Here is a 13,681-nt window from a genome sequence, read left to right on the forward strand (position 1 = left end):
TCCCAGGTCCTTTATAATGACTTGCTTGTAGCCTGAATTCTAATTGGTCTTAATAATAAAAACCCATTGTCAGATATAGGGGTAAATACTAAAAGATCAGAGAAGCAGAACAGTCAGCTACTAGTTCTTACCTCTACTGAATCTTAAGACCAAAGGGGCAGTCCTGTCCCTACAAATCCTCAGACTGAATGCTCTGAGCCCCTGTCTCCTCCCGTCTTATATTCTTCTCTCCACCCAGCCTTTTCACTCCTGTCTCCAACTCCTCCCTAGTGCTGGGATTAAAGGCATGTGATCCCACGTGCTGGGATCAAAGGTGTGAGCTGTTTCTCTTTTAGACTGATTCAATTTCCTGTAGCCCAGGGTAGCCTTGAACTCACAGAGATCCGTTTGCCTCTGTCTCTTGAGTGCTGGGCTTAAAGGAGTGCACCACCACTGCCCAGCCTCTATCCCTGACTAGTGTGGCTAGCTCCGCACTCTGATCTTCATGATCAGCTTTCTCAGGTCTGCTTATTGATCTCCATCTGTAGCCACCTGATGGAGCATCCACAGCTTCCATTTGAGCAGTGCTGGCCTCATTCTGCATATTGCCTCTGCATCCTAGCTTTTATTTTCATTCCCATTCTCAGGCAGGTTCTGTGAGAGACTGAGCATCACATAGCAGCTGCCCACTTCTCATAAGGCCCCCAGTCACTCAGAGCCTTCTGATCTGAAACTCAGAGTATCCCTCACACACATGAAAACTACTGTTACATAGACCACAACAATTTAATGGGTTCAGCAAATACTTGGTTCATTGAGGATTAAAACAAGCTTGGCTGTGGCTGGTTAATACCCCTGAAAGCTCTCAGAAGAGCCTGTGTCTCAGGGGCTCCTGCAGAGCCTTTTGTTCCACTTAAGGGTAAAACTCAAGGAGGCCAGACAGTGCTGGTCATGCCTTTAACCCCAGCACTTGGGAGGCCGATCTCTGTGAGTTCGAGGCCAGCCTGGTCTACAAGAGCTAGTTCCAGGACAGCCTCCAAAGTCACAGAGGAACCCTGTCTCGAAAAGCCAAAAAACAAAAACCTCAAGGAGACCAAAGGGCTCTGAATCAGAGCTGTCTCAGACAACAGCATGGCTTGCGTCAGCTCTCAGCCACTCACTGCCCACTGCTGTCTTCATGTGGGGGTGATCTAGGCTTAGAGAAGAACTTTTCTCTTTTAGGCTGAAAATCCTGCATGCCTTTGCGGAAACATTTTCTTGTTTACTTGAGATAGATTCCCTATAACTCACTGTATATAGCCCATTATACTATTTGAGGCTAGCCTTGTCCTTGAGCTCATAACAATCTTCCTGCCTCAACTTCCCAAGTGCTAGAGTGGTAGGCACGAGCCACCATACCTAACTTGCTCTTGCGTGCTTGCTCCCTCCCTCCCCTGAAACCTGTAGAATAATTCTGCTACTCATCAGTAATAGAAATGCTTCCTTGTTTTGCTGATCACAACGTGGTCACATATCAACAGTCAGTGTCAGCTGCCCTAGGAGTCTTTTTCAAAGATGTCCTTAAGAATTTTATGTGCATCTCTTGAGGTTACTACATTCTTTTTGTTTGTTGTTTTTTAGTATTGTTGCCTTTATGTAGTAGAAGGGTGCATGTGTGCCATAGTGTTCTTGTTGGTGTCAGAGGACGACTTGCAGAAGTCACTCTCCTCCACCATGTGGGTCCCAGGGACCGAGCTCAGTTTTCAGTCTTGACAGCAAGTGCCTTTACCTGCTGGGCCATCTCACCAGCCCACTTTATTGTTTGAAACACAAACAGACATTGCCTGTGCATGCTTTTGTAACTTTCCCCACTCCTAAGCGCCGTTACACTGAACATCCTGTTCTCTTCCTGGCAGATTCACCGTAGTCATTTTAATGGCCTCAGCATCTTAGCATCTTAGTGTTTCTACAGCCCACTTGGATTTCAGTCTGTACTCAAACTTAATGTGGGCGATGGCTACTTCCCTTAATTGCAACACTTCTATTTTCTAGAGTGATCATATATAGCAAGTGTTCCTTACCTGTTAAAAAAAAAAAAAAAAAAAGCAAAGATGACCCAAAGAGCAAAACTAGGAAACCTCAAGAACTAGGCAGACTCTGAACAACTGCACACAGTCTGTGCTGCTGCGCTGTAGGGAATTACAGACAAGAGCAGCACTTGTAACTGACTTGCAGGTTGTCTTTATTTTGTCTTTTTCAGGTTCAGGCACAGCCAAGACGGAATCAACCGTGACCTCGACTCCATCTGCTGTGGGGCAGCCCAACAAACCTTTCTCATTTGCTCCCTCAGGGTCAGTGGTGAACTTAAATTTGTGCTAGGTCACTATCAACCACATCCACACGAACGCTGAGCTCTTAGAGCTGTGCCAGTGCGTCTACAGACAGCGGCAATAGTAAACTTTGAAATGTGAATCTATTTTCTCTTTGCGGTTCAGGGTTATTATATTTGCTCTTTTTTTTTTTCCTCCTGGCAGAGAATGCTCACTTCTGTATGTGATCCAGTGTATCTGGTGTTTTTATTCTGACACTCTTTAGTCAGCATGACTGGGACAGTCTCACTGTGCTGAGTTGGGTCTCTTGAGCTGCACAGACAATGCAGTGAAAGACAGTAACCATTCTGACATTCTGATTTGTAAGTAGATGATAGAGAGTGGGGGGCTCAAAAGAGAGACTCATAGTTCTGGTGGTCTCAAATTTGCTATGTAGCCAAGGATGGCCTTAAGCTCCTGAATCTCCTGATTCCACCTCCCAAGCACTGGAATTGTACGGTAACCCACTGTGTTCACCGTTTCTTGAAATGGTGGCAGCCATGGTGTAGATTTGAGAGTTAGGTTGGCAAAACAAAAAAGACTTTTCCAAGCTTCATTCTTTATTCACTGAAGACTGACTGACTGTGCTCATTTTTTTTTTCATGCCATGGTAAAAGCCAGGCAAGATACTGAAGCTGGCCCTTCCTGGCATTTCTGGAGTCAGACTGTGACTTGTTGCCACTGGAGGGCTGTGTATTCATTTCTTTTGGAAACATCCCTGATGCTGTCACTGTCTGCTTCTGTACCTGGGCTCCACTATCGCCACCCTCTGCTCTGAGTCATGTGCGCTTGGGCATCCTCCAGCTCTGCGTGAGGGAAGGCACCGAAATCAATGGGAGAAGTTGTACTCATTTTCCATTGTTGTAAATCATCACACCCATGCCTCTCAGGGATAGTTGAAGAGGACTTTAAAGAGTAGGTCAAGGCCAAGGGTTACTGTGTCCTTTACAAATATAACAATGAATCTTCATGTCTCTGAAGTGAAAGTGCTCTTGCAGTTTGTAAAGAAAGCTGGAAAGATTTGGGTCAGTGAGAAAATGACCTATCTATTTCATAAACTTTTCATGCCAAGATTGAGGCCAGATAATTAAGTGTAGCATATCCTTAGAAGGTCTTTGTCCGTTTGAAGATGGCAACAATGGATGAGAGAACCTGAATCCTGGCATGTTTACTGTATTTGGCAGGCTTGGTGCCCGGTGTTAGGGGCGTTCAGTTGAACATGTGTGCTCTTGTTGCACTTTGCAGACTGTTGCTTTACACTGCTGCTGCGTTCTCTGCCCTGCAGCTCTTGACTGGAGGTGGGCCCAGAGACTCCCTACACTCCCCCTGCTGCCTTGCCAGACTTCCCGGCCACTCTCTAGGCAGGCTTCTGCTCTGGGGTCCTCCTATGCAGCTTTTCACTGCTGCAACTTTTCTTAAAATAAGTTTCCGCCCAGGCCTTCCTGCTACTGCTCCTTCTCTGCCCGGGAGTGCTCGAGTGGCCTCAGTGCCTCTGGGATGCAGATTTTAATTCCGCTGTTGCTTATCACCAGATGTCAGTTCTTCAAGGGCAGATTATGTGAATGATTTATAAGGCGGAATATTAAAAGGGTGATGTTGTGTCTTAGGCTTGTCTCTTTTTAACTTCTCTTTTTCCACACCTCAGGACTGCCTTTACTTTTGGGACGATCGCATCGGCGCCCTCTTCTAGTCTCGCTGCCACACCAGGTACAGTCCCCGTGTTGCATAGTGCTCTTTTGTGTTTCCTTGAGGAAAGGTTGTATGTGCACATGTGTTGACACTGTGACCCTTTGTGGGTCTCCTGCACAGTTCTGCAGTCAGGTTGATAGTGATGACATACAGTAGAGATGTGTTAAAGGGACGGGTGGCTCATTCACAGAGCATCTTCTCAGCACACAGGAGGCCTGAATTTAACTTGGAGAACCAGAGCAAGAGCAGAATGTTTGATATGGAACCTGATATGGGGCTGGGGAGGACGCTCAGCACCTACCTGCCACCCGGCTGAGCTTGTGGTGGAAGGAGAGAAGTGGCTCTGGGAGGTGTCCTCTGCCTGCCACATGCTCTGTCATGCATGCACACACACACACACACACACACACAGTTTTCATTGTAGGGTTTTGGGGGGGAGGTTTGAGGGTTTTTTGTTATTTTGGTTTGATTTGTTTGTTTTGCTTTTTTCTTTGTGTAACCCTCACTGTCCTGGAACTCACTCTGTAGGCCAGGCTGACCTAGAACTCAGAGATCCACGTGCTTCTGCCTCCTGAGTGCTGATAATGTGATATTTTAAAAAATAACCAGTTGTGAGGGAGATCAGTCTATTTGAATAATTATGAACAGGGAAAGGAAGTCTCATTTGATGTTACATTCTAGTGTTAACATTCGATTTTGGACCCAAGATAAGGTAGACGAAGTACTATGGCAGGAAAAGATCAAGCCTGGTCCTCTTCACACCTGGTCAGCGTGCTAGGAACCCATAACCTCTTGTTGTAACTCCAGACCCACCCCAAAGAGGACATTTTTGTCAAGTTCCTCCAAGCTCTGTCTGAGTGGTTAAATATTTTTATTTTATTTAGAAGCAAGCCTTTACTATGAAATGTTAACTGCATGATAGAGTTTAGAGTCGCTTGTGAACCCTCCATAGCAGCCATTACAGCTCGGTTATATTTTCTTTGCAGAGTTTTGTCTTTTTTTAGTTTTTATTTAACCTAGTGTATTCTGTTGCCTTGCACTGTGCAACACGGGGTTATGATCACGGCTACTTGGGAGTCTGAGGTAGGAAGACCACAAATTTAAAGCCTATGTAGGCTATAGAGTTAGTGAAGCCAGCTTAGCACTGGACTGTCTCTAAGTAAATAAAAGAGGGCTGGGATGGAACACAGTGCTAGAGCTCAGCCCTGGGCTATCTGTGTGTGATAAATAGCACATCCATCGTTCTTAGTTTTCACTCAACAGCCCCCACCTTTGTGTTGGGAATAGAACCTAATACTTTGGTGTCACTATCGCTTAGTCTGGTCTCAAACTCTGGGGCATAAGTGATCTTTCCTACGTTAGTCCCCTTTAAGTACCTGGAACCATAGTTGTATGCCACTGTGACCAGCAACACATTGCCTAGTGCTTTCTGTGTGGCACTCGGGTGCTAGAGTTCCCTAGTCAGAAGGACCTCCTCCTGTCCAGATGGGCTAGGGCCTGAAAGCGTAGCGCATGTGCCCACGCATGCGCACACACGCACGCACGCACGCTAATTCTGGTCTGGGTATGGCCCTGGCTCCCATATACATTACCTCCCAACTCTCTCTCTCCCACCCCACCCCCGCCCCTCTGTGTGTGTGTGTGTGTGTGTGTGTGTGTGTACGTACGCACGCACGCACGTGCTCGTGCACTTGTGGTTTGTTCACGTGTAAGTACGAGCTTGCGTGTACCGTGGTGCATGTGTAGAGGTGAGAGGATGTTCTGGGGTCTCAGTCCTGCCTCTCATCTTGGTTGAGATGAAGTTTCTTGTTTGCCAGTATATACAACATGCTGACTGACCTATGTTCCAAGAATTATCCTGTCTCCAGTGTCTCTTGTTTTAGGAACCCTGGGTGCACACCACTGTTTCTGGCCTTATGGAGATATTGGGAGTTGTGACTTGGGTCCTCACATTATGGCTCAAGCTTTGCCCGCCCAGCCTTCTCTCCAGTGCTGTCCACTCTCACTAGAGTAAAAATCAACTCACAACTGTGAATGCTTGGAGAGCAAAGCCACTGTCCAGATCATAGGAAATAATATAAGATGTGATAATAATCCTGTATCAACTCTGAATCAGTACAATGGTAGATAACACAAAAGCCATAAACAACATTGCCAGTAATAAAATGCCATACTCAGTAGAACCCCAGGAATTAAATTAACTGTACTAAAACTTATCATCTGTGGATTGACACTCTGTGTCCTTAAACAGTGAAGAGCGTCCACCCTGGGTCCAGTTGGCCTATCAGGATTACCCATTGATTAGCTGACACTTAGGGTGGGAGGGAAGCCGTTACCCAGTGCAGTTGAGAGCCGTTGAGAAGGTGCATAGATAGATGCTTTTCTCCTTCTCTGGGGATAACTTCTTCCTTTTGTGTATCCTAGACGCTGTGTGCTCATTGCGATGCAATGGTCAGAAAAGACTCCATTCCTTCCCTCCTGAGAGCTGACTCCAGCAGGACTAATGCTCCTGTGGAGAGTGGTCATTCCATCCTTTCTCTGCCCTTCCTTACAACCTGCTAGCCTCACTGAAGAGAAGAGAGAGATTGCTTTAGAAATGTGATCAGTGTGATGCATATTTTGCTAAATCCAACTCTTCCTGATTTCTTTTTCTTGCTAGGATCAGTACCCCCCACGAAAGAGTCAAACCAGCTGGAGGCATTTTCATTTGGCGGGGGAGGCAAACCTTTCTGTGAGGCCATTCCTGGAAGCTCTCCTCCCACAGGAGCCTTGTCAGCAGCACCCAGCACTTCTGTAACGACTGCCTCTCCAGGAGACTCTGTCCCACCCGGCAGCAGACCTGCAGCTTCCTCTGGAATTACTGTGTCCACTGCCTCTAGCAAATTGGAAACTCCAACGTCTAAGCTGGGAGAGTTCCTGTTCCCAGGCTCCCTGACTGGAGAAACGCTAGGGAGCTTTTCAGGACTGCGTGTTGGCCAAGCTGAGGACTCTGCAAAGCCAGTCAGTAAGGCCTCATCCATGAGCCTAGCTGGATCCCCGACACCAAAGCCCCCAGGCTTTAGCTTTCCCGGCACTCCAGTGTTAGGGAAGCCTGTGGAGCCCACTGTGACATCCTCTGTAACCCCTGCCCCGGCAGCGCCAGTGTCTTCCCTGGGTGTGAGCACTAACAGTTCGGCTGCGCCAGTCTTTGCCAGTCTGCCCCTTAGCAGTGCCGGACCTTCTGGGCTCATCAGTTTTGGTGGGGCATCTCTGGCCGGTAGCAAAGCTGGTTTCGCATTTGGAAACCAACAGACTAGTAGTACTGTGTCATCAGCTGCCCCAACATCCACCTCAGTTGCCCCTTCCCTTCCAGCGTCTTTCCCCACCTTATCATTTGGTGGCCTCCTAAGTTCAACGTCTACTTCTTCCCTTCCTGTGTCCTCTGGTAAGAGCCCAGAGGAGGCTACACCATCAGCTGTGCCTGATAAGTCAGGCCACAGTGAAGTCTCAGCATCAGCACCCTCCCTTCCAGTACAGCCACAATCCGCCCAGCCTCCCCAGGCTTCTCTGCAAACTTCTGACCCTGTCAAAACAGAGCCTGTTCTTGTGCAGGCCACAGACAGCAGCCCCAACCCACCATCATCTGCAGCCAGTGTTGTGGCATCTACAGAGGCCACTCCAGTAGCCCCAGGGGGCCCTGACAGCAAGACAGAGGCTACTGCTCCTGCGTCTACCTTTGCGGGGCCTGGGCAGGCTGCTGTCGCAGCGGCTGTTCTCCCAGGGACAGGCCCAGCAGCCAGTGAAGCATCGGGTACTCCTAGCACCTCCAGCACAGCTTCCAGCAGCGTCCCAGCTTCTGCCACAGAGACAGCCGCGTTTGGGACTGCTACTTCTGGCTCCTCGGTCTGCACACAGCCACCTGCTGCCAGTTCTAGCTCAGCGTTCAGCCAACTCTCCAGTAACACAGCCACTGCATCCTCTGCCACCCCCATGTTTGGGCAGGTGGCAGCTAGCAGCACAGCCACTGCCACACCACAGGCCAGCAGCTCAGGGTTTGGCAGCCCTGCGTTTGGTGCTTCAGCTCCAGCAGTCTTTGGACAGACAGCCTTTGGGCAGGCCCCGGCCTTTGGGCAAGCAGCAAGCAACCCAGCAAGTGGCTTCTCTTTCAGCCAGCCTGGGTTCAGCTCTGGGCCTGTTTTTGGCCAGTCTGTTTCCTCTACCCCCACATCCACCAGTGCGAATGTCTTCGGAGCCGCCTCGAGTGCCAGCAGCCCTGGTTCCTTCTCATTTGGACAGGCTTCTACCAACACAGGAGGGACACTGTTTGGCCAGAACAACCCCCCTGCTTTTGGTCAAAGCCCTGGCTTTGGACAGGGAGGCTCTGTGTTTGGTAGCACCTCGGCCACTACCTCTACAGCAGCACCTTCAGGGTTTAGCTTTTGTCAAGCCTCTGGTAAGGATTCCCAGAACATTTTCACTTTTTCTCTTCTGCGCCATTTAAAATATTTGTAACAAACCTTTACTGTTTTTGTAATTAAAGGAGAGGATCTGGGTGTCATAGTGCAGGCTGTAATCCCAACTCTTAGAGGGCAGAAGCAGGAGGGTCAGGAGCTCAAGGTTAGCCTTGGCTACATAGTAAATTCAGAGCCATCCCAGGCTACATGAAATCCTGTCTCAGAAACACAAACGCAAATACAGAATGTAAGAGAAAGAAAGAGCAAAGAAACAAAAACTAGTATCCAATATAAAGGAGGGCACTCAGTACCCGCAGGGTAGGGACTTGTTTTGTCCTGTTGGCTGCCCCTGTAGCTCAGTGCTGCTCTGCTCTTTTCCTCAGCAAGCTCTCTACTTTGCTGGCCACAAGACTAGCAAGTGCCCAGGTTAAAAAGTACACCTCTTTGTTTAAGGCCATAGCGGGTAATTTAAATTCAGAAGGCTCCTTAGAGGCCTGAAACTGCCAGACTCAGGCAGCCTGACCTCACAGGAGAGAGGACCCGGGCCTTCCCGTGTAGTCCTTCTGATGCTCTTTCTTGTGGGAAGTAGGCATACAGACACTTGAGTAGGAATTAAACACACAGAGACACTCATTTTGCTAATTTTGAAGAGAAACTGAGTGCTTCACTCTGCTGTTGCTAGTAGATACTGTAATGTGGAGGGAGATGTGTTCCTAGTTTGGCTTTCTGGTGGGTGGTTCTCTTATGAAAGGTAATTCTTGATGGGCAGCAGTGGCACATGCCTTTCATCCCAGAGGCAGAGGCAGGAGGATCTCTGTGAGTTGGGAGGGGGGCGGTAATTCTTTAGTAGTTAGTATCCAGGGGAAATAAAAGATCAATAATTTGTTGATAGGCAAGATTGAAAATCATTTCTGATTGATTTCTTTGACAGTAGTTTATTTGAAATGATTTCTAATTTGCTAAAGAATTTTTTTTCTCTCTCAATGAATTATAAGTTCTTACAAAAAAAAAAACAGCTATAAAGTCTATGGAGAGAAAAACACAGCTCTGAGCCCCAAATACCTTGAGGCTATGCAAAGCAAGTGACCTATCTGGATGATGGACACATGATGCCTTAGTCCCAAGAATGTGCAGGGAGAAGGCCTAAGACTTAAAAGAGAACAAACTTTTTAAACTGTCTATCCTGAGCATAAAGACAGGACTTAAAAGTCTGTGCAAGTGTCAGCAAGCCAGCTCACCAAATTTGGAGCCTCCAGAGGGGTCTTGTTTAAACATAGAGTGCTTGGATAGAAAGCTCCTGGGTCTGTCACCTCCAGGCCTAGTGGAGGAATTGACATTTGTCTGCACTTCTGATCCACACTCCTCGCTCCTCTCCCCTCCCCTTCTCCTTAGTTATAGCCACACCTGCCTCGCTTGCCTCACTTGTGGTTGTACCTGGCAGGAAGATTATCCATCCTCATGGAATCCAGTGCTTGAGTGTAGAAGATCAGGGAGAAAGATTCCCAGTGTTAGGTTAGCCACACCACGTCATAAAAGAGATTTTTGTATAAGGGTATCCTCAAGAGTCTAGAACTGATCCCGTATGAATACCAATTACCAACTCTGTTTACATAGAATTTCTCCGTTTCCTCACTGGGGAAACAACTTTTAAAATAATTGTTATGTATTCACTGACATTTTCATGGGTGTGTGTGTGTATATAATGCGTTTTGATCAGGATCGCACACACACTCATCCCCTGTTCTATTGGCTTCTGCTCCCTCTGGAGCCCAACTTCTCAATGTACCCCCTCCTCCTTTCCTTCCCTTCCTGCCTTTTTTTTTTTTAAATGACTGACTTGAGTTTGACAGTTTGGCTAGAATGCTTTCATGATCATGGGTATGGGATTTGTTTACTGGATTGTGGGCAACTAACCCATTACTACCCTTCTAAAGGAAGATAACTCCCCTTCTCCAGTAGCCATTGACTACTAGTAGCTCCTCCTCAGCTAAGGGTAGGCCCTTCTGTGTTTTCCTTCATCCTGGAATGTTAGCAGGCAGGTAATCATCGATGCTAGTCTCACTGCATTCCTTACTGTCGTCCTGCTCCTAAATGTTTATGCTCCCTTGTTCTGTTTTCCACAGTGTTCTCAGCCTTTAGTCCAGCTTAGGGTCAAGCACTCAGCAGTCACTGAGTCTCAGTATAGATGTGATTCTCTGCGTTAACCTTTGCCTATTGCACAAAGCTTCTGACCAAGATCGAAAGCAGCACAAATACTTAGAAGGAGAATTTAATTGTCTGATGAGCAGCACAACAATAATAGTTGCCCTGCCTTGGGCCTATGACCTTCTCAGCCTTGACTTTTGACCAGGTTGTCCACAGTGCCAGGAATGAATTCCTTCATATGGAGCAGTCCTCAAATCTAAGCAGAAAAGTTGTTGGTTACTCCCGTAACTTTCATGCCACTGTTGTGTAAATAGGCACGCCTTTTCTGGCAAGTCAGTATTGTAGCGTACTGGATAAGAGCATCACTGGATAAAGCCAATGATGACTTTGCCCCCAGCAGCACCCATAAACATCTGAAGGCTGTGGGTTTTGTGGTTTTGGTTTTAATTTTGATGTTAAAAAAGTTTTGTCCAAATTGAACCTTTGGCTTTATGTCTTACAGGTTTTGGGTCTAGTAATACTGGTTCTGTGTTTGGTCAGGCATCCAGTACTGGCGGATCAGTCTTTGGCCAGGTAAGTATGCTTGGTTATTTCTATTTGTATGAAGATCTATCCAATTTTCCTCAATATAATAGATTCAATTCACTCTCAGGGTCCAGGCTAGCAAATAACCACTTAAAGTCACCCCCCCACACACACACACACACACACAGGGCTTCTCTGTGTAGCGCTGGCTGTCCTGGAACTCACTCTGTACTGTAGACCAGGCTGGTCGTGAACTCAGAAATCCGCCTACCTTTGTCTCCCAAATGATCAAAGGTGTGCGCTACCATGCCTGGCTCCACATCTAGTTCTTAAACTCAGTCCTCAGCTGCTTTTAGCATGCAGGAGGAATTCAAAGCCGGGGTATTTGTAGTCAGTAGATCCCCATGGTAAATGGTGAGAAACCAATAGACAGAAATTAAGGTGTGTGCTGAGTAGAGTCCAGAAGGAACCTGCTTCAGATCAATGGGGCTCGGCCTGTACAAGTGACCTGATGGTCCAGTATGGCAGGAAGAGCACAGCTATTGTAGTTCAGGAAACCGGCACTCTGCCTCAGGTTATTCTTATGGACACAGCAAATCAGTCACCAAAGGAAGCTATAGGTTCTGAATAAGAACAGACTAAACATCAGAAGTGCATTTACAGACAGTTCTAGTCTGTTAGACAACTGCTTCACATGTTTAAAAATGTAAAAGAGAAACTTGAAAATTCTAGTAAAGATTGGGAAATTCTAAGAAAGGTCATAGCAGCTTTCTAAAGAGCCAAACAGAGTTGCTATTAAAGCAATGTACTAATTGGCTTGACACCTAAGGGCACAGTGGATGTGTTCAACAGCAGACTAGACCAGTAGGAAGCAACAGTATGCAGGGTGCTCAGAGCTTTGCAGCCATTCTGCTCTGCCTCAGCAACACGAAAGCAGTTGTGGACAAGCTGAAGGGACAGCAAGCTATGGGCTGGAGAGACGGCTCTGAAAGTAGGAGTGCTGGCTGCTCTTGCAAAGGACCTGGGTTTTGTTCCCAGCACGAAAACAGTAAGTGGGGTTTAGCCTCTGACTGCTTAATTGACTGATCCTTGAACTAGAAGTTAGGGTACAATTGTGAATAAATCATGGAGATAAAGATGGAAAACTGCTGGGCGTTGGTGACGCACGCCTTTAATCCCAGTGCTTGAGAGGCAGAGGCAGGCGGATCTCTATGAGTTTGAGACCCACTTGATCTACAGAACGAGTTCCAGGACAGCCAGACCTACACAGAGAGACTGTCTCAAAAAGCAAAAAGACAACAAAAAGGAAATGGCAGAGAGCCCCGAAAACGATGATCCTCTAGGAGGAAACCTGACACACAAGTGTGCTGAGCCACTGAAGGGAGAGACTATGTTGGCAATATTTAAAAGGACAGACATTTTCAAACCCTGTAGACTGAAGTTACCTGAAGAGTAAAATATCCAGCCGATGCCCAGCTAAGCGCTTCAAAGGGGATGAACCTAAGTCTATGTGAGCACAGAGCAAGCACAGTAAAGATGAATTGCTGCCAGAGGAGGGAGCCTGCTCTCTGCAGAGCTGTAGTTGGACTGACAGCGTAAAGAATTGCATGTTCCTAATCCAGCAGGAAAGCCTTGTCCGGGATGAAGTGAAGCCAAGAGCTTTTTTTTGTTTTGTTTTGTTTTGTTTTTGTTTTTGTTGTTTTGTTTTTACGAGACAGAGTTTCTCTGTGTTGTTTTGGAGGCTGTCGGTCCAGCCTGGCCTCGAACTCACAGAGATCCGCCTGCCTCTGCCTCCCGAGTGCTGGGATTAAAGGCGTGCGCCACCACCGCCCGGCTGCCAAGAGCTTTTGAAATGAAAAAAAGTGCTGACAGATTTCATGTCTAGCAGGCCTGAAGAAAACATGGGATATTTTTTAAGAAGAAAAAATGACCTTGACAAAAGTATGACTTTCATCTTAAGGTAAAACAAGTCATGAAACGGATAGATTGTAGCCTGTATAACCTGTGGAGTGACTATTCAGGATGTATAAAGAGTACCTACAAAGAGGACCAGAATGGCTGTTAGAAACCTGCTTCAAAGTACCAAGTGAGGAGAGAGCAGCTACAGACTCGTGCTTGGCCATAGGAGTTGGTATAGCCTTGGAAAGCCATCTGGCATTAACAGCTGAACAAGTATGACCTCTGCTGGCCCATCAGATCTGCTCTGAGTGTGTGTAACCAAGAGAAATAAGTGAGGCCCTTTGTCCAGCAGAGATAGCGATAAAACACTCATAGCCATGCCTCTGTGATAGCAAAGCCAGGAAGCAACCCAGCTCTACAAAGACATGGAATAGACAAGTTAGTGCCATGCTCTTTAGCAGGAAAAGACAGAGCAGCAGAGTATAATGTGCTGCTGCCAGCCCTGTGGTGACGGGTGAGGGAAGCCTGCTAGTACAGTCCTTGCCCTTAGAGTGCACTTACTCACAGGGGCAAGGACAGGCAGGCTGGCTCACTCGGGGTGACTGCAACTCCATAACGGTCAGTTTGAGGGCCATATGTATGAGGTGTTGGGGAGCCCTATAA

At 47.2% G+C, this 13,681-nt stretch overlaps 1 protein-coding gene across 2 annotated transcripts in view; it reads left to right on the forward strand.

Annotated features, from left to right (window-relative positions):
• Nucleotides 1–13,681, forward strand: part of Nup214 (nucleoporin 214) — an 82,327-nt gene that overhangs the window by 52,813 nt on the left and 15,833 nt on the right. For both annotated transcript variants that reach the window (XM_013126431.3, XM_021223885.2), the window contains exons 27-30: nucleotides 2,219–2,309; nucleotides 3,973–4,034; nucleotides 6,676–8,448; nucleotides 11,097–11,167. In XM_013126431.3, coding sequence (XP_012981885.1) covers nucleotides 2,219–2,309; nucleotides 3,973–4,034; nucleotides 6,676–8,448; nucleotides 11,097–11,167 — 1,997 coding nt within the window. The remainder of the gene's footprint in view (nucleotides 1–2,218; nucleotides 2,310–3,972; nucleotides 4,035–6,675; nucleotides 8,449–11,096; nucleotides 11,168–13,681) is intronic.

Source organism: Mesocricetus auratus, unplaced genomic scaffold (genome assembly GCF_017639785.1).
Source record: "Mesocricetus auratus isolate SY011 unplaced genomic scaffold, BCM_Maur_2.0 Super-Scaffold_100172, whole genome shotgun sequence".
Taxonomy (NCBI): domain Eukaryota; kingdom Metazoa; phylum Chordata; class Mammalia; order Rodentia; family Cricetidae; genus Mesocricetus; species Mesocricetus auratus.